At 48.1% G+C, this 27,685-nt stretch overlaps 1 protein-coding gene across 1 annotated transcript in view; it reads right to left on the bottom strand.

Moving 5' to 3' along the window:
• The window catches only part of LOC104626840 (tetraspanin-15-like), a 44,378-nt gene extending 18,950 nt beyond the window's left edge, over positions 1-25,428 (bottom strand). The window contains exons 1-4 of the mRNA XM_010294864.1: positions 25,342-25,428; positions 18,643-18,828; positions 4,114-4,188; positions 1,374-1,469 (exon numbers count right to left, since the gene is read on the bottom strand). Of these exons, the coding sequence (XP_010293166.1) occupies positions 1,374-1,469; positions 4,114-4,188; positions 18,643-18,828; positions 25,342-25,428 (444 nt within the window). The remainder of the gene's footprint in view (positions 1-1,373; positions 1,470-4,113; positions 4,189-18,642; positions 18,829-25,341) is intronic.
• Positions 25,429-27,685: the final 2,257 nt, after the last annotated feature.

Below are 27,685 nucleotides of genomic sequence, written 5' to 3'. Positions count from 1 at the left end.
ACAGTCTCCCTTTCTTCAAAGCAAGAGATAAGATTCACGTATTTATGATCTCCCATAATGAAAGGAGAGAAATCAGGCCAAGGTGAGAACACTCAAAGTTCACCTGAAAGCAGCTTTGCTGGCAAAGCCTGGCTCTGCTCTCCGAAACCAACCCGGAAGACGTAACATCACTGCAATTTCCCTCCTAGATCTCAAGTTTTTTGGGTTTTTCCACTTTTTTTTCATTCACAAAATGCTTCGAGCCAAGTGCTTCCCACCCGCAATAACACGAATAATGGGTAAACCAAATATCCTCACTCAAAACATGAGCAAACCTACACCTCCCAAATTCCCAGGAATGGCTTCTCAAGCAGTACTGGAAAAACCAAACAATACGTTAGAGCCAACCAAGCTTGTCCTGACCGGCCACACGCTTATCGGCGTGGATAATAACTTCAAATCCTGACTTGACTTGGCTTTTCGATGTACTTGGGGGGGATGCATCGTTGCTTTGCTGCAGGGCGCCTACCTTGGGTTTGGAAAGATAAAAGGGAAACACGTGAGCCAGGGCTCAATGGCAGGAATTAGGAAGGCATTTTAATTTAATATTTAGTACCTCAGACAAACTACACGGTGTGTAAAATACGTGGCAACAGCAGCAGCTTATCAAAAGTTTGGTTAAAAAAAAATAAGGTTTGCAAGGATGGCTTTATCGACCTGCTGGTTGGCTCGAGGATAGGGGACGGATCCTGCCAACTCCTGGCAGGCTCTAGGCATTAGATACGAGACAGAATATGCAACCACACACCTAAAAAAAATTAAAGCAGGCTACGCCAAGCCGCAATCTTGGACTGGATGTAACTCTTGCCAGTCCCAGGAGCAGTTTGCCCCCGGTGCTGCCAACGGAGAGGCTGGAGCTCTTCTCTCCCTCCAGCTACTGCGTGAAAACCCCTTATCTGCAATTTTCCGCTTGAGTCAAGTGCTTGGCCAGCTACTGATGACACCTCGAGTAAAGAGACATATCGAAGGTTGTTGCAGCCCTAGCACATGCTATTTTATTCTCTCTATGCAGGTTGGTGTAGCTATCAAAAAGCTTTCAGGCGTTGGGCAGCGGTTTCCCATCAAGATTGGGAAATAAAAATATCTTGGTACGGTCCACGCCGTGGTGTGGAGCAGAAGATGCTCTTTGCAGGGAACACAGGCAGCAGAATAACTCACCGAAAACACCAGTGGGGTGCAAACCAAGGAAGACCAAGATATTCAAGATAGATCAAGTAGGTCGCCCTAGGAATGGGAATAAAATCTAAAAATACAGGGAAAATGAGCATTTAACCGCTCTTTGAAAATCTTCACAACTAGACCTCCCCGATGCCACCCGCCCTCCGAAACCAAACCTTTTGTTGTACAAAATCCAAGATGTTCTTGAAGTCAAGGTCATCGTAATAATGTCTGATGCCCTCTTGGATATTGGAGTGGAAAACTGCATTCATCTGGAGACAGAAAAAAACCAAAAACATGGCTCTCATGTGGAAAAGGCACCGGGAAAATATTGCAAAACATGAAAATTTTTTCATGGCAAGTATTGCCGGAGTAAGAATTTAACCCACATGCTGGCTCAAGCCTATTTCTTGGGGCAAAATTCATCGTTTTTGAGCTCTCAGGGTTAGGAGCGTCCCATAGCATCTCTCCATTTCCTGCACATGCAAGCAGACCCACGCACCTTTACCCACCCCATTTTTCCTATTAAATTGAATTATTAAGGTGACTTCTTCAAAAGCTGCCTCAAGCTCTCCCATCCCCTTGACTAACAGGATTTTAACCACTGGCAGGGGGGTTCTGCTGCATTAGGAGGGGCTGGAGGCGGTGAAACGGGCTGTGACAGCCCACACCGCCGGCTGCACGGTGATTTATCCGCGAGATGAGCTTCGTGTAGGAGCGGAGACCTCATCAGAGCCCTCAATCACTCCAAATCCCAACAAATCATTCAGCAATTCAATCGTGCCCTGAAAGGGAACGGTGCAGCCGGGCTGGGGCTCTCCCTACTGCTCCTTCAAGCCGTATCGCCGAGGACGCTTTGACACATCAGGCACTTCACATTAAACACTAATTGAATCGAAAATGTATTTTACAGATGCCTGGGAAGCTCATTAGTGAGCTGGGAGCGGAGGCTCGAAATGTCCTATGCAAAGCCCAGCGCAGGTTTGTCGTTTGACTCCTGACAAAGCGCCAAGCAGAAATATTAATGAAGGAAAAAGGAACTTTTTTCTGAGTTAGAAGCAGGGGAAGCGGGGAGAAGAAACCGTTGTTTTTCATAATTCACTCTGACATGAAAATTAGAGGTTGGGCAAACCGGGAACGGGGAGAAGAATGTGAAAAAAACCAGAAATGAAGGCACATCAGAGCAGCAAACAAAGCCTGCCGACAGTGAGGGATCAGGCAAGGGGATCTGAAAAAACCTTTAAGAAATTGCTCATGTGGAAGTTTATTAAAATGTTAATTCCTGGTTTGCTCACTGCTAAGACCAACACAACAGGCAACACCCGGGTTTTACCGTTTTCTGCTTGTTTTCCCCCGGATAGGCTCACCCCATGATCCTATTGCTCTCTGAGAAGATGCCAGCCCGGAGGCAGTCTCTGTAATTAAATCTTGATTTTCAGGTGGGAGATAAATGTCACAGGGTTAAATCATTAAGTTTTGGTTATGAGACCTCTCTGCTTCCTTCCCTTCAAGGACAACAAACCCGTTATCTCCGACAATCTCCAAAACCCCATTTGCATATCAACAGAGCCCATTTCAATGTTCAGTAGCTTCGAGGTCGCTAAATTCATTCCTCATCCCTGCTTATTTAATATAAAATCCAATTAAATATGTTTTTAACAAGTTTAATAAACAACCATTGTTCCAAATGCAGATTTGTGCCTCCGAACAATTTTAGGTCAAGTAGATTCATCGCTTGTCGGATCTCTCTTTTCTGTCTTCCCTCATTGTTTGATTTTTAATTAGGTTTTGATATTGCCCGTTAAATTTAAATTAAGGGACAATTTAGGCGGTAATGGTTTCTACTCAATCCAGGAGTTTAATCACGAGGCTGCAATCCCCTCTCCTGATGGTACCAGCCTTTCCCCGTTGCATCCCTGCAGTGCAGGATGGTGCTGAGCACCATCATCAAGGCTCAAAGGTAGAGCAAGCAGGGGATTTAATGCTGAATTTCACAAAAATACAGCTCCTACGTGGCAGCACATATTGATTTCCTATACATGGAAAGGACTCAAGCAATCTGATTTTCCTCCAACAAGCATATCTCTCCACCAGTGCACCGGTGCACCGCATTCTTCAGGGATCAGAGGGTTTCGGGGAGCTCTGGGAAGCTGCTGGATGGAGTTGGCTGCAGCATCCAAAAGGCAATGTCCTCCTCCATTGCCTCCCTTCGACTTTGGGGCTCACAAACTCTCAACCCCAACCCGTCTTTGGGGGCTCACCAAGCACACAACTCCCAACCCCAACCCGTCTTTGGGGCTCACCAAGCACACAACTCCCAACCCCAACTGCAACCCTGATGGGTTTGAAAGCATCAAGCTGTGTGCGCGAAGGGGAATCGATTTTGAGAGCCCGTAAGTAGGTATTTCAGCTGTTGTTCTCCTGCCCTGTGCCTTCATTGAGCCAACAGAGATTGAGATTAGCTATTTAATCATTTGATCGATTGCAAGGATAAGATTAAATTGAAAATGGCAGGGTTTCTTCAGCAGAAGGCGGGAGGCCAGAAAGGACATCCGTTGGAAGCATTTAGCGTCTCACCAGCTCAGCTATAACTCAAACCTGTCCTTGCAAATGCAAGCCAGCAGTTAACGTAATTGAGGCAAGGAGCTTAAGGAGTCCTCAAGAAAAAAAAAAAACACAAAAACAAGCCGCAACAGATTTTTGGCTGAGAATCTGCACGGGGAGCAGCTGCGGTGGGGGCTCTGGGTGGTGCTGGAGATCCATCGCAGCTCCGGAGCAGAACGAGCAGTGCCAAAAGACCAAGAGCAGTGAAAACCTTCCATTTTCAGGGCAGATGCTAACAGATACTTGAGGATTTTCCTCCCCGATGACAGTTCGTTGCCATGCAGCATCCAAAGGCCTCCTGATTGCACCCACCTTGTTTTCAAAGATGATTTCAATGAATATCAGCAGAAGCTCCGTGAGGAAGATCACCAGAAGGACCCAGAAGAACTGAAAAGAGAAAGGGAAGGATTAGCCCTGCTCCAAGTCAGGCTGCGTCGTCTGTCAGTGGTTAACCGCAACAAGGGAGACCTGGAAACTGAGCGCTACTTTGAAACACTTAGAAATCAGATCATTTCATTACGAGCTCCCCAGGGAGCTGCAAGTCTCTTCCAATGATCTTGGTCCTAACAAGGAAAGCAATTTAAAGGAAGGAAAGGAAAGGAAGGAAAGGAAGGAAAGGAAGGAAAGGAAGGAAAGGAAGGAAAGGAAGGAAAGGAAGGAAAGGAAGGAAAGGAAGGAAAGGAAGGAAAGGAAGGATTGAAAAAGAAACCAGATGTAATTTGAATGGCCAAATTCTGCATGAGGAAATGGGCAAAAAGGATGCAGTGGGAGTAAATGTTATCTCTGGGTAGATACAGGTGCGCTGCATCCCCCTGTGATGGGATGCTGGCGCTTGGCTGAACACCAACGTTTCCAAGCTGAGCATCCAGTGGAGGATCATCCATCCACCAGAGTACGGGCAATAACTCATGCCTCTACCGGAACTGATCGTGGCAACAAATTTAGGCTGGAAATCAATGTCCTGATGGAGCAAACAACTTAAAACTAAGAACTGATGTTCTTGCAGGCCACATGCATCAGTCTCCTAATGCTTTGGTCCCTATCTGAGAGGTCCCATCAGGCATCGCATCTGACTTTGCAGAGGATGGAGAGCAAAGCTCTGCTCAGCTCACACTTATCTCCCCAAGGCTACCTCCATCAGTGACTTTTGGAGACTCACCAGAAAAAGGAAGGTGGAAAGTTGCCATGGTAACTAGCTAAAAATCCAAAAGTAAGCTAAAAAATAAAAAGCGGGGAGAGAGGTAATTTATTGCCACGATATTCACTTTGACCATTGGTTTATTCAAACAGCCTGCTTACAAAGACAGGTAGCGCAGGGACCCGTATGCCCAGAAATTATTTCCCAAGCTCAGCATAACCAAGGCAGCGTTGCAGCAAAACACCACTTCACGCCTCAAACCATCGAGGTTTTTAATTAGCCACCCCCCAATGAGTTTTGCACCATGCTTATTTGCTAAGAGCCAGCTAGCGTGGTCCCACTGGAAGAGCAGCACCGCTTTCATCACCAGCTACATCAGCTCATAACGGGCCAGGTATAATTAGGCGAGGAATCCCATATAATTAAGGAATACAATTAACCAAGCACCTGTTATCTCATAGGCAGAGATGATATGCAAAAACGCTGCATGCATCCAAACTGATATAAAATGGGGTTGCTTCTGGAGGAAGCCCAAGGCATCACGGTTCATGGTTTTACCAAGCAGGGCATGACTAGGACTCGCAAACCAGCACGCCAAAAAACACCTAAAAATCAGCAGGACGCAGCACGCAGAGCCTTTCTTTTTGCCAAACTGATGGGAGGCTCCTCTGAAAGCATCAACTCTGCAGCTCGTCCAAGAAATGAAGAATTTTAACCTAAGAGACCCCTCGTGCAGGTTGCCAGATGTTTTTCTGCTCTTTCGAGCGCTTTGGCCATTACACACCATGCACCGATGTTGTCCCCCGCTCGATTTCCTTCTTTCAGTCTCAATTTCTGCCGTACAGCTTGTCAAGTCAAGATATAAAAGGCAAGGTTTATGCAATACAACTCCACGCATATTGAAATCAAGGCTAACATTTAATATCCAGCTTTGATATCCGATTTATAAACAGACACGGGCGTGTTGTGCAGAAGTCCCCGGGATGCCGGCTGTACCTGGCTATTAGAAAAACGATGACTGAATGCGGCTTTCAAACGCTCCATCAGATGAGGTCCACAGGTAGCAAAACCCCACCGTTTCCAAGAGAGCAAGCCCCAAAAAGCTTTTGGGCTTTATATGTCTTCATAAACAGGGGAAAAGCACCAGTATTAAAGGGGAAGAAAGACACGGCAGATGCTGATTGCAATTCCTTGCAAGAGGGGAACTGCAAACCTGGGAAGTCACATAGGTGATGCCCAGCTGCCCCCGGGCACCCCGCAATATACAACCTCGCCTTCAGAAAGCCCACAATTTCCCTTATAATTCATCTCATTCTTCATGCAAGAAAAGCAACCACAAACCCAGGTCTCCAGTGCAAGCCTCACAAATGTGCAGCCCGAGCGAAAACCAGCTCTTCTTCCCCCAAATAACGGCCAAACGGAGCATGCAAACCCTCGCTGGCTGCACGGACATAGCAGAAAGTGGCACTTTCTTTTTGGATTCACAAGGATTGCAGCAACCACCGGTATCTGTAATGCACGTTCAGGGGTGACACTGCTGGCAGCATCCGTGATCATCCCTTTTAACTAGTGCATTGCAGCCCTTGCTGTCTGCCAGACACGGCATGAATAAATCAGCATTTTGTTCCTTTAAAAGACTCCAGCAGCAAAATAAAGAGCAAAAATCCACATTAAACAGCATTTAATCCTGCCTTGAGCTGCTGTAAATTTGCAGCAAGTTCAAAATCACAAAGCAAGTAAAAAAACAGTAATCACAAAGTGAATCACAGTGTGGGGAGGAGATGGATTTTGCCACGATTGTTCAAAAAATTCAGTCTTTGCATGGAAGTGGTGGCACGTGAATGAGTGGACACGTCTCCACGGCGTGACCTTCCAGCCAGGCTTCACCGCTCGCATCCCCGAGAGGAGGCAAACGCTACGGAGGAGGGACCGGGAAGCTGCCTGGGGATCTGAGCCATCACAAAGCACAAAGCCCAGCTTTTGCAGAGAGAAACTCCCCAATAAAACCTTCATCTTGCTCAAGGCAGCTGGATCGGTGAAAAGTTGGCCAATTCTTACTAAATTAACACTCGCTGCAGCCAGGTTCCTTTAAAGAATCACAGAATCATTAAAGTTGGAAAAGACCTTTAAGATCATCAAGTCCAACCATCAACCCAACACCCCCATGCCCACTAAACCATGTCCCCACGTGCCATGGCCACACGTTTTTTGAACACTTCCAGTGATGGTGACTCCACCACCTCCCCGGGCAGCCTGTTCCAATGCCTGACCACCCTCTCGGTGAAGACATTTTTCCTAATCTCCAAATCTAAACCTCCCCTGGTGCAACTGGAGGCCATTTCCTCTCGTCCTGTCGCTGGTTACTGGGGAGAAGAGACCAACACCCACCTCACCACAACCCCCTTTCAGGCAGTTGTAGAGAGCGATGAGGGCTCCCCTCAGCCTCCCCTTCTCCAGACTGAACACCCCCAGTTCCCTCAGCCGCTCCCCATCAGACTTGTGCTCCAGACCCCTCACCAGCTTCGTTGCCCTTCTCTGGACACGCTCCAGCACCTCAACGTCCTTCTTGGCGTGAGGGGCCCAACACTGAACACAGGGTTTGAGGTGCGGCCCCACCAGTGCCGAGCACAGGGGCACGATCCCTGCCCTACCCAAGCTCATCAATCCAAAAGTTCACAATAAATTATCCTGCATTCCCTCAAATACCTTGACAAAAACATTATTAACCCCATTCCCATGATCAGCAGAGCTCCAGGCTGCTCCTTCCCTCCTTTAACAAGTCTCCAGCACCGTTTTGTCCATCATTAATCTCTCCCGATGCCCAACTGAGCGCAGAAGGAAAGTGCCCGGGGACCACACTCAGGTTTAAAGACAGGTCTCCTTCCAGTTTGGGGAATAACCCCCTTCATTAGGGTCATTTTACATAAGCAATATATAGGTTGCCGGACCGATCGCTTCCCATGCGTCCTCCGGGTGTTTGGTTTTCTGCCACCTCTGTACACCAGCTAGGATGTCCTGCCATCAAGTTCCATCTCCCAGAAGCTTAAAAAACACCTGAAATACCAAATTGTTCCCGAGAAGATGCTTCCAGCCACGGGTCTGGCTGACAGAGGGGTGCAAACCCGCTGCTGCTTCCTTTCCAGACCACGAGCAGCATGCAGCCGCCTCCCATTTCCAGCGCGAACGTGTCCTCACCAGGCAGAAAGGACGAACACGGGTCAGGGATGGGTTGGACGCCCCGGGGCTGAGAGATGAATAAACCACACAGGGATTTATTCGGGAGCCAGCCCAGAGAAGCAGCCTTGAGCTGTGGATAAAGGCTGAGCATCGCTCCTGAGCTCAGATGCACTCGAGACACCTACGGCCACGAGAGGTTCACACATTCAGTGTGACTCCACAGGGATTTTGGATGGGAGAGGGATGCTCTCTTTGCCTGGGATGAGACAGGGAGAGGAGAAGATGCAGCCGGTAGGATGGAAGAGTTCCTGCAGCAACACGAGAGCACCAGAGAAATCTGTGATGTTTATTTAATATGAGCAACCTCTGGCTGCGAAACACTGCTGCGAACTCACAGCGTGGCCCAGGGAAGCGACCGGCTACCACGGCTGCAGGGAAAGAAGTTTTAAAGAAGAAAATCTCCAAAAATTCTTCCTTTTTACCCAGCGCCAGGAGTTTCCCACGTGGCGCCTGGAGGCTGATAAGGGAAAAGATTTGCTTCTTGATGATCCATTTCCTATTTCAGCTCAGTCACAGGAAAGGACAAGATAATAAAAGCGATAATGAGGATAATAATTTCTAGAGAGCCCATGACACAAGCCAAAAAGAAAAGAAATAAACCTATAAATAGATTCCCAGGTACTTTGCAGCAGGACGCTTGGAAAGCTGAGGCTGAAAATGCTGCTGGTGAACCCTTCTGTCCTCTTGATGAACTGACCATTAAAATAGTACAGGCAGATCATAAACAACTGCCTAATTTAAGAAATCGAGTGGGGTTTTTTTCTGAGAAAAAGTTACTGGTCATGCTTAAAAGAAAAGACTCTACAAGCCCCATATAACGACACCTTATAGAAGCAAATGGAGGAGGAATCGAGGGGTTTGAACCCCCTCCGCGAAGCGTGGAGATAATTTTATCCTCGTTCCAGGCTCTATACCCACCATTAAACCCCTGTGGGAACAGGTAGATTCTTCATTCATGCAAATAACCCCCCCAACATTTTATTTTTATCCATTTCTATAGCTGCCACTAGGAGCTACGTCAGCCCCACTGAAGCCAATGCAAGAAAAGAGTTTGGCCCTATTAATCTAAAAGTGGCGACAGGTTGTCAAGGGATGGGAAATCTGGACGTCCCATCCCCAAGATGAAAAGAAACTTGTGCAATTTAATTTCTCTTCCTACAAAGCACGAGTGCCCCTGGTTTTGCAGGCACAGGGGTTTACAGGACGGCGGCCCCCAGGTTTCGCCGTAGTTTTGGGCATCCGGAGAGGGAACTGGTCGTTCCCTCTTGATGAAGGGGAAGAGACCGAACGCGCGGCTGCGTGAAACGCACCCGATGCAGAGGCGTGTGATAAATACGTCTTTCACCCTACCCTGGAGGCCACTAAACCTGCCCCTTCGCAAGCGCCTGCCGTCTCTTCTGCCTTCCTTGGGACCAGCCACAGCGGAGTCCACGGTTCCACGTGAGCCCAGAAACGTGAATCCACCTGCTTTTATCCCCAAATTGAAACTCTAAAGTAATGTTTTTAAAGAACCATTTCTTCCTAATGACATGTTAGAGCTTTCTCCCATGTGGAGTGGCCTTTTCTAAGGGTTTGCTTCTTTTCCTGACAGACAGTTGCATGCAGCCTTTCCTCTGAAAACCCAAATAAATGTTTATTCCCACATAGAAACAGCTTTCGTAGTTGCTTTGAAGCAAAAAAAAAAAACCAAACCACAAGCCAAAAACTGTCAGGAATATCTCCTAAACAGATTAAACGAGGACAAAAAAGCCCAGATCAAGAGACTTTGCAGAGCATCTTCTGTTTTAGCAATAAATCCCTTCGCCCAGGACAGTGTTTTATTCATGCAAACCATGTAATTTTATTTAGGGGGCATGCGACATGCCCCTCCTGCCCAGCCACCCAGGCTGGGGCTCATCCCCCCTATCTGGTTTCTTCTACGCATCTGCCAAGCCTCAAGTCAAAATACACATTGCCTTTATGCTTCAGAAGCTAAATAACCAAAAAGCCTGAGTTTAATCCCAAAAGAGCTGGTAACCTTGCCACTAATCGACTGGGACTCCCTGAGAGCCCTGGTCATGTAGCGTGGTCCATCCTGCGCACCCCAGGCACCAGCCCCACCTCCACGATGTCCCCAGATGCCTGCTCTGCCCCTTTGAAGACCAAATCTGCTCCCCAGACCTGCCAGAAACTCCTTTTTTTCCCCTTTTGGGCTTTTATAGCCTACAGCTGGGTCCATTTTTGGCTGCTGTTAACCCTTCCTTGGCTATAGCTGTGCTACCCTCCTCTCTCATCTCAAGACCAGGATGAGTGCTGCAGCTAGAACATGCTCATGTTCCCAAAAACCCAAAGAAAAGCAGGTTTTTATGAACAGAGGTGGATGTCGCCTCTCAGAACCCCTTCCACCCAGCTCCGTGAGCGATGGCTCCTTTCAAATCTAATTTATTTCACAGTTTGAGGGCCAAGCAATCAAATTTCACCTCTTTCCAAGGATCTCTGTACTTGTTGCTTTCCCCCCAATCAGGGAAAATATGTCAACGGCGCAATCGGTTCAATCTTTTATCGAGCACCAAGCAATTCACTGGAAACTCCTAATGCAGATTAAACCACTTGGACGCTATTAATATCATCTCAGATTTTGCAAAAAACTCTCCTCAGCCTTATTCGGGTGCTCATCAGCACCCTTTCATCGTGCAATGGGCAGCATCGACTTTGAGGGATGCTGGGGAACCACCAGCAGTTATTTTAGGGAATAAAAATGCAGCATATATGTATATATAAAAATATATATAACTTTTATTTATTAAAAATTCATACTGAGAAGGTAAGCAACGCCAGTGATGTCCATAAATAACCCACGCTTGGAGGATTTCTGGAAGGATTTTGTAACAACAGCGCTTTACTGGGCTTTCCAGAAGCTGTGAAGTCCCACTAATGCCCTGCAGGGATGGCTGGTTTTATTGCAATGGCTAATTTAGCGAGGAGATTAAAAAAGAAAGGGGCGAGCACCGAGCAAAGAAACGCAACGTGCTGGGAGTTCGCTGGCGACGCTCAACGTATGAGGTCCGGGAATAATAAAGTATGCTTTTTGCTGCTTGCAGAACCTTCCCAAACCGCTCCTAGGAAGATGGTGAACGGGGACGCTGCAAGAAATTCAGCGTCAAAGCGCCAATAATCAGCGTGGCAAAAGAATCATTAACTCCCCCAGGGCTGCAGCCCCCTCTTCTCCCTCAGAGCCAAACCCGGGCCAAGCGAACCTCCGTTTAAAGCACGTTGCGGCGATTAAAAAGCCCCAGCCAGGAGGTGAGCCGGCCTGAACGGAGGAGATCGGCCACAATTCCTTGCACAAAGCCCCTTCTGCTGCCTGGGCTTTGTCTCAAGCAAATGAAATAATAATAATTAAAAAGGGTTGAAACCCACCGATTTAAAGGAGAACAAATCAGATGCAGAGAGCCGGGTGAAACGTGCTGGAGGGTCCCTGCAAGGCTTTTTCTCGCTGTGTTTTGGGGGAGATTCGGGTGTTAGAGGGTTTGCAGGTCCGTCCCACACAGGAGGAGGCTGCGGACGCTCGTTACGCGAACAGGGAGCGTGAAAGGCTGCCCGTGGGGAGCGTCGGTACCTGCCTGCTCCAAAGCCCTTTCCCATCGGATCCGGTCCCTAGCACAAAGCTGGGACTCTCCTCCTTTTGCCCGAAGCCTTTGCTCCCGAGTCTGGGATGTTTTCAGCTCCCCCGGCAATCCCGAACGCTCGCTGCTGCACAAATGTCAGGCCCTACTCATTTATCCACCCGTCTGCGTGGCTAAGCAGAAAAAAAAATAAAGCAAGAGCGTTTTTGTTTAGAGAGCCTGTAATCAGAGCGCGCTTATAACCAGCAGGCTTAGGAAGAAAAAAAGAAATATATGCAGATCCCCGAGCAAACCGCTGCAGGAAGGAGTTTCTTCAAGCGCTTTTTCCCAGTGGGGTCTATTTGTCTGCTAATTACCAGGAATTTGCTTTTTGGAGAGTTAAAGCAGCACCATCGAAACCTGCTGATATCAGAATACCCAGAGAAAACTCTTCGCTGCGGATGCAGGGAGCTGAGCCCCCCTCCGCCCAGGGCAGCGGACCCCGGACCCCAACCTGGTGCCCAGGAAGCCTAAAGAGAAATGGAGTTTTGCAGTAAGCATCCTCTAATTAACCTAAAATTTCCCTGCAAGCAGACAAAAGCAAGCGGAAAAACGCTTGGTGGCTTCCCTCGCAGCACTGGTTATAACCCCGGATCAGTTCCAACACAGAAATGCAGCTTCAGTTCTCGTGCAAACCTGCACCCAGAAGGAGCCTTTTATTTAGCCAGTTTTCCGCCGCACTGGATGTGCGATACCCCCCGGACCCCAGCGCCAGAGCCACCCAGGGCTGCCATCCCCGCCGTCGAGCCATAACACGCTGCGCTCTGGCGGAGCTCGGACGCACCCGACCTCCAAAAGCTGCATCTTTCGCAACCAAAACCTGCAACCGCTTCTCCAAAAGCTGCATCTCGCCGATGGGAAAAGCCACGCGGCAGGGTCTCTTGCTGGGGCAGAAAGGGCAACTCCTTCCCCTTCTTCATCCTCTAAGAGGGTAGAAATAGCCAAAAAAACAGCCTAAAGGAGACGGTGGCCAAAGCCCATTTCACCTGGAAATTGCTTTAAGTTTTTTTGGAAGGGAATCTCCGTATTGCCCATAAATACCCCGGTTTTTTGGCCGCATCCTAAACCGCCGGTTCTCCCTCATTCATTTTGCAGGGACAGAAAAACCCACCTCCAGCCATCAGCTGCAAACTTTGCAAACCCAGGCCAGCCCAGATTCACCCCAAATTCCTCCAAGCACCGAGGTCACCATGCTCAGGGGATCACGCCGAGCCTTTCGGTTCATCCCAACGCGTTTTCCAAGCCCTCTGCTCCTGGAAATTTGGAAATTCAAGGAACTATTTCTTTTTGCTGGCCTGGAGGCGAGCACACCCTGGGGTAAATGGATGAGCTGGATACCCTGTGCAAATCCTCTGCCCTCAACCAAGAGGTTTTCCACCCCCGTGAAACCACGAGAAATACGCCTGAGTCAACTCTCCAAGTGGTTTAAGCGCAAACGATGCACCCACAAAACATGAACTCTTTTAAACTATCTCACCCAATTCTTCCGAACGCAGAAGAAAAATAAGAGGAAGGTGCTACTTACTAGTATTTTCACCTCCTCAGACTTAAAACTGATTTTAAGTGGCTGCTATAGGGTAATGAATGTGGCAGAGGGACGCTTTATACGGCACCGCTGTAATCGAGGTTTTCCACGCCATTTTTGCCCCTTTCTCCACGCGATCGGAAAAATACCCCAGCTGCTTGGACCAGCTCAGACCTCAAAGTGCTCCTTCACACGTGCGTTATTCTGATTGCTTTTATTCAGGGCCTCCAAGCTTCAAATCACTGTAGTAGCTGACTCTCTTTGAGGGGGAATTTATCTTCCCAGAAGAAGGACAATTCTCCATCCACACAATAGCTCTGTGATTGCCAACCATTTCCCCGCAGCCGTACTCACTCCGCTCTTCAAACCTGACATATCTGCCATTTTCCAGCGTTTAATTTCTCTATTTACACGTGCAATCAGGGCTGGAGAGGGGAGGGGGAAAGAACATTTCAAGCCCAGCTCGGGAAGTCACATCATGGGTCGACCTCGAGAGCTAAAACACAAAATTGCAAATAAAATAAGTGGCAAAGCTGGCGGTGATCGCTGGAGTTTGCTTTTCCCATCTTGCTGTTGCTGACATTTGGAAATAGCAGTATAGACATAAATATACATTTCGATATTTATAACTATTTATATGTATATTTATGTTGGTTATATATTTTTTAAATATATATATATAACACCTGCAAAAGAGCTGCTGCAGCAGACGATCTCTCATTGCCACAAGGCAAAGGTTAAATCCTGCTTTGGGTGACAAATTTTGGCAAACCCAACGCAGGAAAGGAGGAACCCAAATGGAAGAGAAAATTGGGAAAGTTGGATTTCTTGGCCTACCTGGACCCTCATCTCTCTCCTGTTCTGTATAAAACAAATGCAACTCTATCAAAATTGCCTCTGAAAATCCAGGGCTTTACAGACTTTTTGGAAGCTAAAACATCCATGGGATGAGCACACGCGTCCCAAGCCCCCAGGTGGGAGATGCTGAATAAGATGTGATACATTTCTAGCAAAAACAGCTCCAAAAAAATGAAGAGGAGCCAGTTTGGGTATATTCAAGAGCAAAACCCGATTGCTGGAGCAGCCTGTCCCATTGCAATTCCAGATCCTAAACCAAACCATCCCAGCTCCCCCAGCCATGTAACCGAGCGAGAAAAATATTGATTTTTACAGTCTATTCACTAAATCACCCTGAAGTCCCCAAAAGCAAAGGCAAGCCATCTTCATCAGACAATCTGCAGTTCTTCCAGCCTTGCAAATGTTAACAGTGACAGAAAAAAATGAATTTCCGAGCAGAAACTCTTATGTTTATTCTTAAATCTATTAAATACGAGTCTTCATAACACCGATTACGTACGCCAGCAGCTAAAATCCCCAGGTCTTGCCTTTAATTTTTCTAATAAACTTGAGGATTGCAAACAGACGGCGACTTTATTGAATAGACTTTGCTTGGGTTATTAGAGAAGTCATTAAAGACGTGATAATCTGGCTTACACAGGGGTACGAGTCGTGTGGTTGTGCATGACAATTACAGGTGATGACTGGAGAGAATAAGATTGATAAGGAAAAGATTAAAACCAAAAGGTAATTTGTGATACCTTGCAGGGGGGATATTGGAATAATATATCAAGTAACAGACTTAGGAGCTGGGTGGCTTTCGTAACTGTTTTGCCTAAGAGAAATGTTGGTCGATTTTTGTCCAGGGGGCTAAGGAAAATAAAAATCCATCCATCAGCAGCGACTGAGATGGATGAGGATTTAACAAGTACACACACAGGTACCCACCCACACCTACAGCCACCGCATTTTATGTTAAAAAGAAAACCAAAAAGGTTATTAATGTCAAGTGCTATCTGATGAATTTTTTGTAAGGCGTTGAAATGTTTTCTCCGAAATAGAGAGGAATTAATTCCTGCTCTCCAGATTAACAAGACATATTTTTAGATGAAGAGACAATTCAATTGTTATTAGTGATTTGAAGTTGTGGTTTTGTGCTCATCAACTCGGGCTCCCTGAAAACGCATGTGCAGGCATTGGAGCAGCTGCAGTACATCTGCACGCACAAGTTCCCAAGAGCCCAAAGGGATCCTTGCATCGACTTTCCATCAGCATCAATACGTGCGTTTTTACGCTGTCTCATGATACCATCTCCAGGGTCTGTCCTGAGCCCGTTTTTGGGGCTCACAGGGCAGAGGTCCCTCCTTCGTGCTCCCTGCGCCATCAGATTCTCCCTCAGGGTGAACAGATTACAAAACTCACGAACCAATAATGTCTTTTCAAGAGTTTATCTGGTAAAATTCAGCAGAAAACCAGTGTGAAAGAACTTCTACAAATGAAAGCAAGCCCCAGTCTCCCATGCCTCGAGAGGCCGCTGCATGAGAGAGGACGTCCCGCAGTGAAACCCGCTATGAACTCCTGGTATAAGCACCCACTTTTGGGTGATGAAGGGAAATGCTAATGCATTTCGCAGACAGTTCCACCATAAACACAACGAAGAAGTCCAGGCTCGGCCGCACGGTTTTGCCAATATAACCATTAGTGGGCAAGAGCACAAGCAAGTAATCAAGTAATTACATCAAGTAATTCAGCGCCATAAAGCCATCCCAGCAGCAATGGTCTTTCCAGTGCAGCCCAGTCCCACTGGGGAACTGTTTTAAGCTACTGGGATAAAGCACTTCTGCTGGGATAAGCTGCATCTCCACCAGGAAATACCAATCCAAGGTTGCTCCCGTACAGACCTGCAACCCCTCTGAGTGGGCAAGTCCTCCGTGGCTCATCCAAGGCGGCAGAGCAAGCCAGAGGCGGACATGCAAACCCACGCTCGTGGCCCGGGCTCTTAGAGACGCTCTTTAAGGGCATTTTTTGCCTGCTATGGGCTTGTAATGCTATTTCCTACAAGACGAGGTGGCATTGCAGTTTCTGCCTCCATGCAGACCACAAATACCTCCTGTATTTGTGCGACTGCGCAATGCGTGCGCAAGGAACACCCTTATTTATCTCGTCATCGAGAGCATTTCCAAAACGCTTCAATGCTGTCGTGCTCTCCTCCTCGTGCTGATGCCCATCGAGCTGAATATATCCATGGGGGAAACAGCATTTCAGCTCCAAGACCAGGAATTAGGCTGGTCAGAAATATCACTTCATTTATCTGCTCCCGTAAAATAGATCATTAATGTAGCATTGGGCCAGTTGTGCTGCTCCGCAGCCAAATCAAGGCAGGCAAGGAGTCTTGAGTAACCCCCAAAAACCCACCACCCAGAAATACAATGTCTTTTAACACACAAAACAAACATCCCCTTTCTTACATCCTAGCCAAAAGGGATGCAAAGGTTATTGTGCATGATGACTTGCATGGGTATTGCTTTATTTATTCCACATGGCAGGCGTGAAGCTGCTTATATCCACAGGGAGAAAAAGCCAACCCAAATGGGCAGGATTATTTATTTTTCTCAGCTGTGCTCATTGCAGAATTGATTTGGCCGACAACCTGTGCAGTACAGTTAATGAGCTTGGGTTTCTGTTGCCCTGGGTCGCCAAGGATGAGATTTCCTACCCTCTGATGTGTCAAGTTTTTGCCTCCAAATTCGGTCTGGGTTGTGAAAACAGAGTATTAGCCATGATTCATGAGTATTAGCACAGAAAGAAAAATATTATCGTAAATTTGAAGTACTTATCCTTCTTTGGAATAAGCCGAGATAGAGTCAACACAATACTGTAGAGCTTTGAAAGCAGACAAACGAAAAAGAAGATGAAATACTCTCCACAAGCAACATAACTTCAACTTTGGCAGAAAAATATTTTCTAGGTTTAGATCGTAAAGAAATACAGAGCTTTCCCAGTTGCTTTGATGGACAGGGAAAAGAAGGTTGTATGTTAGAGGCATAACTGAGTCCAGGCAAAAGCCCAGTGTTATAACTTAGCATCCAAACAGAACGAAAAAAGTCGGTTGATAAGGAATGAATTAAAAATTAATTTGTAAGCAAGGAAGCTATCAGGGCTATTTAAACACCATAAGCATCACCTGGATGGGATGTCTCTGGCCGCTCACTGAGAGACTCCTCTGAGCACCCGGGGTTAGGAGGCAGCTCTCGGACAGAGCAGACGGTAGCTCACTGCGATAGAGATCTGATGGGAAACCTCCTCTTCTGCTCGCTCGCTGCACAGCTTTGAGCCCAGCCACCTAAGTGCTACGCAGACAACCACCTATCGCAGGTGGCTCAAAGCCGGACGTACCGAAAAGCAACGGTAATTCTGCTCATGCAGAAGCAAAGACAATATTGGTTTTCCAATTTGGGCTCCCATCTGTATTAATTGGAAATGCAAATGCTGAGCAATTTTTAAAAGCAATATTGCAAGCCAGTATAAGTGAGTGCTAGCTACCCAGAGCGTTTGATTTTAATAAACCATTCAACCCAAACCAGTGGGAGAGGAAGGTGTTATGCAAACCGTTAGCATGCAAGGCACACACGCGCCAGCAGGAAAGCTCCATGGACCAGCACGGATTATTCATCCAAAAGCAACTTCTTCACCAAGGGAGTGCCGGACGCAGCCGAAGAGCCAACAGAGCTGTCACGGAGCTCATCGATGCATGTTGGCCCTGGCCGAGCGTGATGGAGGAGCTTCGCTCCCATCTGAACAGAGGGAATGGTTTTTAATTCAGTTTATAGGTGCCTGCAGCCTCCTGCTCCTCGCTGGAGGCAGAGGTGTTACCCCAGCACAAGGGCAGGCGATGGGCTGCAGGGAGGACAAGCGGTCGGATGCACAACACACCAACAAAATCCCTGGAAAGCAGGTTAGGAGTGAACAGCTTTGCCCTAGCGTCCTGGATCTCTTCCAGTGTGGACTTCAAAGGCAATTTTTCTCTCTACTAAGAACCCCCTTGCAAAAGGAAACGAAGATATTTTCTATCGGCATCGTCACAGCTAAAATAAACTTAAATGGTGGAGAATTTGCTCCAGCAGAGATAGGATCTCAGCCCCAAACAGAACTCCCTTGTTACCTCAGTAGGAAGGCAGCAGTGCTTCCCACAGATGTTGAGAGGCATTCAGCCGTGGATAACAGGGAAATTAGGGTGCCAGCTCCGCAATTTAAATATATCCTCTCCCTGTTACCCCTCCTCTGGCTTCACAGCAGAGCCAAAACCACCGAGCAGTCCCATCATGCAAGCATTTAAATCTGGGAGGGGCACACGGTTGCTGTAAGTCGTGGTGGTGATTCATTGGGATACATTAATTTTCCTCCTTGAGATCACCCAGACCATCCCGAGGGCTGCACAGAGAGCACGGTAACAGCCTTACCGTCTTCAGCAGCGTCCGGTTGTCCCTGAGGCTCCCCACCATGCCGACAAAGGAGACGCCAAACATGGTGAAGCCCAGCAGGAGGAGGATGATGGCCGGAGCCAGGAAGATTCCTTCCAAGGTTTTGTGCTTTTGCCTCTCTACTTCGGCGTAAATCCCGACGCACAAGATCACGAGGCCGAGGATCTGCAAGGGAAGCATGGGATGGGATTCAGATGCCAACAGGGAAAAAGCAAAGGCTTTGAGGGAGAAGTGGAAGATGTCCCAGCTGGCCAAGGAAAACCTACCCAACCCCAGGACATTTAACATCCAATCCCAAGCGGTGCCATCAGCACTCGGCGCATCCCCTTTGCTCGAGACCGGGCTGCCCTTCCTCTGGCTGCGAAGGGGACGTATCATCGCAGCGTGATCAGTCTAGCTGGACAGCTTTAAGCTAGGTTTTGCTAGTTTTTTCCTCTCCCCTTCCTGCCCATATCTTTACGGTCCATCCGGATGCTCGGTTTGGCCCTCACCTTGGGTTTGACAGACCCAGAGGCTGACAGTCATTAACACCAACAGCCCACCCTCCCACCCGGAGGAGCACAACCCCCAGAGCGACTCGTTTCGCTCCATCATTTTTACACCCGGCTTGAGCACCGACTTACACCCAAACCCACGGCGAGCCGCTCGTCCTCTCTTCCCATGCCAGCATCAACAATTAGAAACAAAGCTAACTGCACCGTTGCAAAGAGCCTTTGATCCCTGGATGAAGAGTGCCATAAAGAAAAGCAACAGATTATTTATGACAACCTTCCTCGCCTGTCTTCCCCTTCGGTGAAACAGCTCTAATTGAAAAAGAGAGCCTAACGATGCCGGGATAAAGCAGGGCTCCAAAAAGGGCTGGTTGCATCCCTTCGGCTCCTTCAACATCAAAGCCAGCAACGCAATCCCAAGTGTTTTGTGCTGTCAGGAGCCGTTCGCATCGTGCCCGCTGGCCCCGCGGTGCAGCCGGAGGCAAGCGGCTTCTCAGCCGGCGCCACGCTGACACCTGAAAAGGTCAGCAAGGAAACGGAGGAGCATTCGGAGCCCTTTTCACGTTGCTTTTTGCTGCCCTCCCCACCCCGAATCACAGCGGGAGCTCCAGGGGCAAAGCCCCTGGCCACAGACACCCGCGCTCAAAAACCTACATCTCTAAAGAGAAGATAAAACTCCTTTTTTTTTTCTCCTTTTCCACCACGTTCACCTTTCCAAAAGGCTTCGTTGCTCCTAATGAGTTTGCTCAAACAATTCCTTCAAATTCATACTGACAGTTCGATCCTTAATTTTTATGCATAATCTTGGCTTTATAGGGAGTTGGTTTTTTTCTTCTCTACTCCGCCTGGACATGATTTCTGGTGTGTTTTTGTAGCTAGTTTATGTCTATCAATCACTGTCCGCTTCCAGGCTCCATCTCATCTATAAAGGAACTGAAATCGCTCGGAAAGTGAAATTTAGACTCGTGATATTTTAGGGACACTTTAGTTATTGGAATCTAAACAGGCAGGCCGATTTCTGATAACAGGCATTTAATCACCGTTTCATCTTTATACTCTATTTTAAGCGTCAGGTTGGTGCGTTGGGATTGGGTTTGATTTAATGTTTCCCTCTTAACACGGTGTCCCAGGAAATACATTTGGCTTTGAAGGTGGGGGGGTCGACATTAACGCACACCATGCTAATCCCGGTCAGAAACACTTTCTCCCTTTTAATTAATCCATCTGCGATGCAAGTGAGGGAAGAGATCATGGAAAAAGCACAGAGCAAACCTGGGAGGGGGTTCGAGGGCTGGATGCTCGAGGGGCTGGGGAAGCTGCGTGCGTGGGACGGGTTAGCAAGGGAGAGAAACCAAGGATGGTTTGCAGGATGGACACGTGCATTGCTTAAAAATAACTTTATCAGGGCTGAAGAGTAACCCAAGCCATGCTGCATGGCTTTTTTGGGGGTTCATGGCTTAGAAAAGGTTGCGTGCTACATATGCCCAAGCAACTCAAACTAGTCCCTGGGACTAACAAGCAAATTTTGAGCTGATCCACCTGAATTTCTTGGTGCTCTCCTTGCTCAGCTGCTAGTTTAAAAGATCACCCAGCCCCTTGCAACCTGCTCTGCTGAGGATTAGTGCTGCAGGCTGGACCCCAGCCCATCTCCACATGCCGCCAGCCAAAAAGCACCCTCCGGTTAAAAAATGACTTGCTTCTACTCAAAGCAGCGTAAAGCACAAGAAAGCATCTCACAAAGCAACACGCACCTCGAGGAAGGGAATGGATATACTGGCACACCTCCCAGCAGAGGCAGATTGCAAAGGAGGGCTCGTGGCAGAGAGATTTGGATGGAAAATAGCTGGGAGAAAGACCAGCGTTCCCTGAAAAGCGACGTTTCTCTGAAAAAATGGTGGATGTGGAGCAAACCGGTGACGTCGAAGTCTTTGCCAGGACCTATGCAGCACCGTGAAAAACTGCAAGGGGAATAACCACGTATTTCATCAAAAACCTGATCATCCCGTCCCCCTCCAGCCGGAGAGGAGCATCAAAAGCAGGAGGAAAAGTTGGCATCAGCCCTTGCAAAGCCTGGCTGCCCTGGTTTCCATCACTGGGGGGGTTGTTTTTGCCATACAAATTCAATCAGCACAGATATTTTTGATTCCTGGCGTCACAACCCTTTTCCACCTCCCACGCTCGACGACATGGTAAGGCACATAATGAAGTTTGCTGGTAAATCCTCTGTAGTTACATATTAATTGCCCGGTGATCACCTTAATACGGTGCAAACACCGGGATAGACAGCAGCCGGTAATTACAACCGTTCTGCAATTCCTCTAAGAGAAAAAACAAATCTGCACTTACCCTCTAATGAGAGGATGATTACCCCATTTCTATATGGTAATAACGACACAATCGAACCATCGCCGCGGGGAAAGCCAAGGGGGTGGCTGCAACTCCACCAGACCTTGCGATGAAGGCGTCCTGCCTCACTTCTCCTCTTACAAGCTGGGAAGAAATTACCTTCAGGTTTTAATTTCAGTCCTGCTTGATTTTAGTGCTTCTTGGAGCTGAGTGGGCAGGGGGTGGAGGGCAGCGAGCGGCCGCCCCAGGATGTCCGACCTCCGTTCCCACCCCAAAAAGGACCCCCGCGACTCGCTCTCCTCCCTCCCATACTCCTGGATGGATAAAATTGCAAAGTTGAATTTCACAGCCCGATACAAGTTGCTATGACCAACCCTTCCCCACCTTTGCAGCCCATTTCCAAAGCTGTTTCGCTCCACCTCATCTCTTAGTGGGGTAACAGAGATGCTGGTTTTCCTCTCCAGGCAAAGGCAAGGAAAAATCTGCCATGGGAGGTTGGAGACCTGGGAAGGAGAAGAGCTAAATGTGGAAATCCCTGGAGGAAATTCCTGTCCCACTGATCACAGAGTCATATGGAGACCTGGAGGTCAAGAAAAGGGATGAAAGGCAATTCATGCACAGAAAATAATATAATACACAGCTCTGATGATGCTGGCAGGGTTTGGGGCTGCCGAACGGGTGGCCTGAGCTCGCAGCTAACCCGCGGGTGAGCTTGCAAAGCTCTCTTCAAGCCATGGGCTCTCTGGTGCTTGTCGTTGCTTCTCCATCCTTGCATGACTTGGCTTTGGCACAGAGGCAGCTACCTGACGCTACCAAGAGACGTGCATAATCCTACTAGTACTAACGAGGCACGCACAGTCCTACCCTGTCCTAAAAAACCCACCGAATACCTAAGAGATGCCACATTCCCCTTGTCCCAAGACCCAAGAGACCTGAGTAACAGGAGTTACTCGCAGCCACACGCAGAGCAAATGGGTACCACGAACCCAAGGGGACATTAACACGGCCGAAGCAGCGCAACCTCAGAGCTTGCCAAGGGCCAAGCGGCAGACGTGGCTCATTCCGGCATTAATTGGATGAGTCAATGCCGTGCTAACGCAAGGCAGTAATTTCTCCTTCTTCAGAAACACCAAAAAGTCACGACGACGGTAGCTTCAAGCCCACGCAGACCCCAGCAGCCAGATTACGTGACTCAGAGCACTGGTCCGGGGAGGAGCAAAGGGAACGGGGCATCACTTCATCCTCCATCCAAGATGGCCAGAGGTGTAAAACTAAGGGCAAAACTCCCAAATCTTGTTTTTCAAATCTCCAGCTCACAGCAGAATCGTTCTTCCCAGCTTTTGAAGGCTCATCTACCTTCAAATTAGCAGACAGGGCACTCCTGTTCCTCCTCAGAAGGTTTTATTGTAAAGTGCAGGTGAGAAACCGCAATATAGAAAGCACTGAATGCTTTTAGCCATTAAAAGATAGACTCATGGGATTAATAATACAGCGATTAAATACATCATATAAAGTTTAACTGCCAACGGTATGTAGGCTTGTAAAAAAATACGCTTTTATAGGGGTCAATTAAAATAGTAATTTTCAGGTTTATGGGAAAAATAAGAAAATTAAAGAAGTGTTTCTTTTTGAAAAGAAAACTTCAAATCTATGTTCCGTTGAATCCTCAACAATGAGGATTAAATCTACCTGTATAAAACCAGCCAGTCCAACCTACGATGCTGGAACCTCTCTGCCCTTTGCTCCATGTTTGGTTTACAGCCACTCTCTGGCTTATCCCACGCTCCTCTACTGATTTTCCCACCTATAAATAAGCATTTTAATTAGAGAAAAGCACTGGAAAGGATCTAGTGGCACTAGCTCCAATTTTCTGCAGGCTGGGACAACCCTATGCTAGAAAACCATGACGCATCTCACCCCAAACCTCGTTGATCCTTCATGGCAAACCAAGTCAAGTCTTATCCCACTGAATTTTTACTCAGGGGGGTTACAGTTTCAAAGCCTTTATGCAACGCAAGCGAGAACTTCCTACACAATCATTTTTTATCGAGCGCATTTGGCCAGAGAGAAACCCAGCCCCGGTCACGTCTGGTTAACGAGGCTTTGAAGGGTTCGTCAGCGCCGTTGAATTAATATGGCGGCGACATGTGCAAATGAGGCCAGAAGTAGGTCAAGCGGCTGAAAAGCTCGCAGGAGCTGCGCGATCCGCACGGATTCTGTGGGGCCACGTCCCCGCATGAGGACCGTCCCAGGGTGGAAGGCGAGCTGGGACGGAGCAATTCAAAGTGGCTTTTTTGCAGTTATTTTCCAGTCACTGGGAAATTCTTGAGTCTCTCCTTGCTGTGGACTCGCCAGGATGCCTCACTGAGCCCCCCAGAATGCCCCAGCAATTAATAAATAACTGGCATCGAGATTGTGCTGGTTCATCCCATCATTAATCTACGTTTGCAAAGCGCAGCCCCGACCCGAGTTCAGATTAGTCGGGAGAAAGTAAAACACACCGCCTCCCCAGCCCTTCAGCCGCTTAAAGGCATTGGGGAAACCTCAAACCAAGCAAAACTCAGCTCGTTAGACAAATCAAACCCACGGTGACAGGTTTTCCCGCAGATTAATTTTGCAAGCAAAAATATTGCACTATCCTTACACGAAAACTCAAACCACAGCCTCAAACGGGTTAAGAAATCTGGATTTTTTTTGGTCTTGCTGGGTACACAAAGGTCCCGGCCACCCCATAGGAGATACTCGAGTCTCCTCTCCCCTCAGGAGCCTTCCCTACCCAGCAGGGCATGAGGAAATCCGTGAGATATACTACAAAAAAAGCCCTTTTTTTCTTATTCTCATTCATGCGCTAGAGTGGGAACAAGTCATTCGTCGCAGCGAGACAACGGGCTTTGCCATCCCCAGCTAGCGAGGGCGAGCGCTGCCCTCCCAATGAGCTCATTCATTTAAAAAAAAGAAAAAAAAAAAGGAAATAAAAAGCATTTTCAAACCCTGCTTGTAACCCCGTTTACCGTTCACAGCCCGCCTGGGAGCTTACGCAGATATTTCTGTAATTACACCTATATAATTAGATACGCATACCACTACACACACCCAGCAGGCAGCCGTGCACGGGGCAAAGAGGATTATTTAAACCTCAGGAGGAAATATCTGCAAATATGGACTGGATTATGCAAGATTAACCCCAGGAAGTCGATAACTTCATATCTCATGCATTAACTGAGGACCCACAGACCCTACAGGGATGGGGAATTTCTTGCTTTCCCGTCCCCTGCTCCTGACACGTGCTTGCACCTCCCAGGTGCCGGGGAAGCTTCGCCTCGACCGTAGCTCAATGATTCAAAACCGCTTAAAATCAAGTTTTATTTTTTCCTCTTAAAATAAGCAACCTGGCTAAAATACCCGCCACTCGACGTCTGCTTTCCTGCCTCGGCCCTAGCGAGCAACGTAAAGGCAACGGCCGAGACAGGCAGCGGGGATCTGGCTGGCCACGCCGCCCGACGGGTGCTTGTGCGGTAAAAACATTAAATATCCACGTTTACGCTCCAAACGCCTCGAAACGCAACTCGCTGCCACGAGGGATTTGCAAGAGCGGCTCTGGGGATGGGCAGTTCCAGGGAAGTGTTCTTAAATCCACCGAAACCCACAGTTTTTCCCAAGATTGTCCATTTTGGACCCAGCTAAAGCCAAGCACGAGAGGCTTTGCTGCACCAGATTTTATTGCAAGGGTTTGATGCCTTGGAAGGGGCAGTTTTGACGCTGAAAAGTAAAATCCAACCCACAGGGGTGGGATGGTGGGGGGAAATGCCAGGAAGAACAGAAAAGCAACCGGAGCACCTACCGAGAAGAGGGTGGCATAGGTGGACAGAGCAAATTTGATGCTGTAGTAATAGAGGTGGGAATTTCGGCACTCGGAGGCTTGAGCCATCCTTGCAGCTCCGGTGAGAGGGGTTTGCTCGCCGCTCGCCGGACCCTCCCCGCTCCGGCCGGCTCCTGCCCTCCGCCGCCAAGCCGAAAAAGCGTACACAGGCACACAAGCAAGCCTTGAACTTGAACTGCTCGCTCCAACTTCCGCCTGGCAGGAGCAGAGAGCAATTAGAGGGAAGGCAGCAGCGGCACAAGCGGCCGGCGTTAACCCTTTACTGAGTTTGTTGCTTGGTGTTGCTGCTGAGAGCAACGGCAAAGCTCTGTTTTAAGTGGATTTACTCCAACAACTATTCCAAAAATTGGCGCACGGGTAGATCAGTAGCAAATTTTTAACAGCAAACGTGGTGCATTGGGGGTCTGCCACCCTCGCTGGCGTGCCGAAAGAGCCCGTTGCAATCCTGCAGCCGTCCCGGGAGCTCTCCTGCAGCAGCAAAGGGTAAAGTGGCAGCCCAAAATCTAGCAAGAAGAGGGACAGGTGCCCTCCGGCATCGCTCGGAGCCCAGGACCGGAGCGCGATGTCCGGGTTTACCTGTCGTAGCTTGCTACTGCGAGCAACACCTCCCTTTCAACACCACCCCGAGCTGCCCGGCGCTCGCGTGAATAGGAAGAAGGAAAGAGAAATTATTCTACCCAGCCTCGCTGAGGTTTAACGCTTGAAAGAAAAGGTGTGGGGAGCAAGAAACCGGCACCGGGAGACCGCACGGCTCCTGGAAGGGTTTGTACGGCCGTGCGAGCGGAGGACTAGAGAGCGTAAAATTGGTGTTTAATAAAGAGAGCAAAAAGAGCAACTGGGAAAAGCTGCGCCTGCAGCCGGTCTCCGACGATGCAGAGGAGCACCCAGCAAAGAGGAGCACCCTTCATTTCTGGAGCTTGACTCATCACGGATCAGAGAGGGGAAGAAAAAGGGGCATCGTCTGCGATGCGGCTCGTGGCCTGGGAAATCTTAAAGATTTAAAAAAAAAAAAACAAAAACCTCAGCTCCTGGGAGGAAGACACTTCTTCTCTCTGGGGAAGCCAAATGGAGAATTTAAAGCAAGGTTTGAAGAAATAACAGCGACTCAGGGTTGCACCCAAAGACACGGGAGCTGTATTTACCCAGCTCTTAGCAGACGTAGAGTAACTCAGCACAGCAGAAGAGATCATATCCCCTTTCCTACGTAAGCTGCAAGGGCGAGAGCAGAGGTGGGATGAGAATTATACGATCATCGAAGGCCAGCGGATCCCAAACGCTGAGGATATTACACTTCAGGATACGATAATGGGGTGAAACACATCCCAAAAATGACAATTCTGGGCGTGATTTAGCTACAGCTGGCTGAACGAGCAAGGAGAGCAGTCAACTTTTCTTCCCTTTTTTTAAAAACAAATCTAAAATGAACTTTTAGCACGTTGGGACCTGGTTTATACCAGCGTTTTCCATTTTGCTAACACCCAAAGAAGCTGGCGCTGTGAACAGCCGCGCAGAGGAAGAAAACAGCAATAGCATCGCCGGCACGCAGCATTTTTTTTTTACCAATCTTTGCTTGGAATAAGAAACCCCAACACCCAGCATTGAGCAAGGGACATGTGGGGACATGCGTGATTTATTTCCTCCACCCTTTCTTTCCTTTTTAAAGAATACTGCAGCCAGGAGAACAGTCAATTGAAAAACCCACAAACCAATACCCACTTGCCCCCCTGACTTTTCTCATGGTTTTCTAACCTCTTCCCACCAGGTTTGATCGTGCACCGGCGCAGGGATCGCAGGGCTCATGTTCAACTCGTTGCACAGGGAAATCTTGGTGCTCGGGGACTAACCCTCTGTGCATTCATCCATTTATAGAATACGCTTTCTTTGCTTTAATTCAGACGTCAACTTGCGCAGAAGCGTGCAGGAGAGCGAGGGAGAAACAGTTTTTACAAAACCAGGCTGTGACACAGCGAAGGGATGTCCGAAGCAGCAGATTTAAACCAGACTTAAACCACCAGACCCATAGATAATGCTTAACGTTGCCTAAAATTTCTCTTAAAATTTAAGAGAATGATTCACTGTAAAACTTTGGTTCATCCTAGGTTTTAGCAGTAATTTGGGGCGCTCTCCCCTTCTCCACTGAACCACAGGCAAACCCCAAAGCTCCGACGGTACAAATCAGACCAGGACACTGCGAGCGCGTCGCAGACCTTTCCCCAGCACCATTTCCCCATCAGCCAGTAATTAACACTCAATATTCTGCAAGCTGTTAATTACGCCATGCAACTCATTCCTAAAAAAACCCCAA

This window comes from Phaethon lepturus, unplaced genomic scaffold, assembly GCF_000687285.1.
Source record: "Phaethon lepturus isolate BGI_N335 unplaced genomic scaffold, ASM68728v1 scaffold14249, whole genome shotgun sequence".
NCBI lineage: Eukaryota > Metazoa > Chordata > Aves > Phaethontiformes > Phaethontidae > Phaethon > Phaethon lepturus.
Note: the sequence above shows the minus strand (reverse complement) of the source record. Positions and strands in the feature narration are given on the sequence as shown.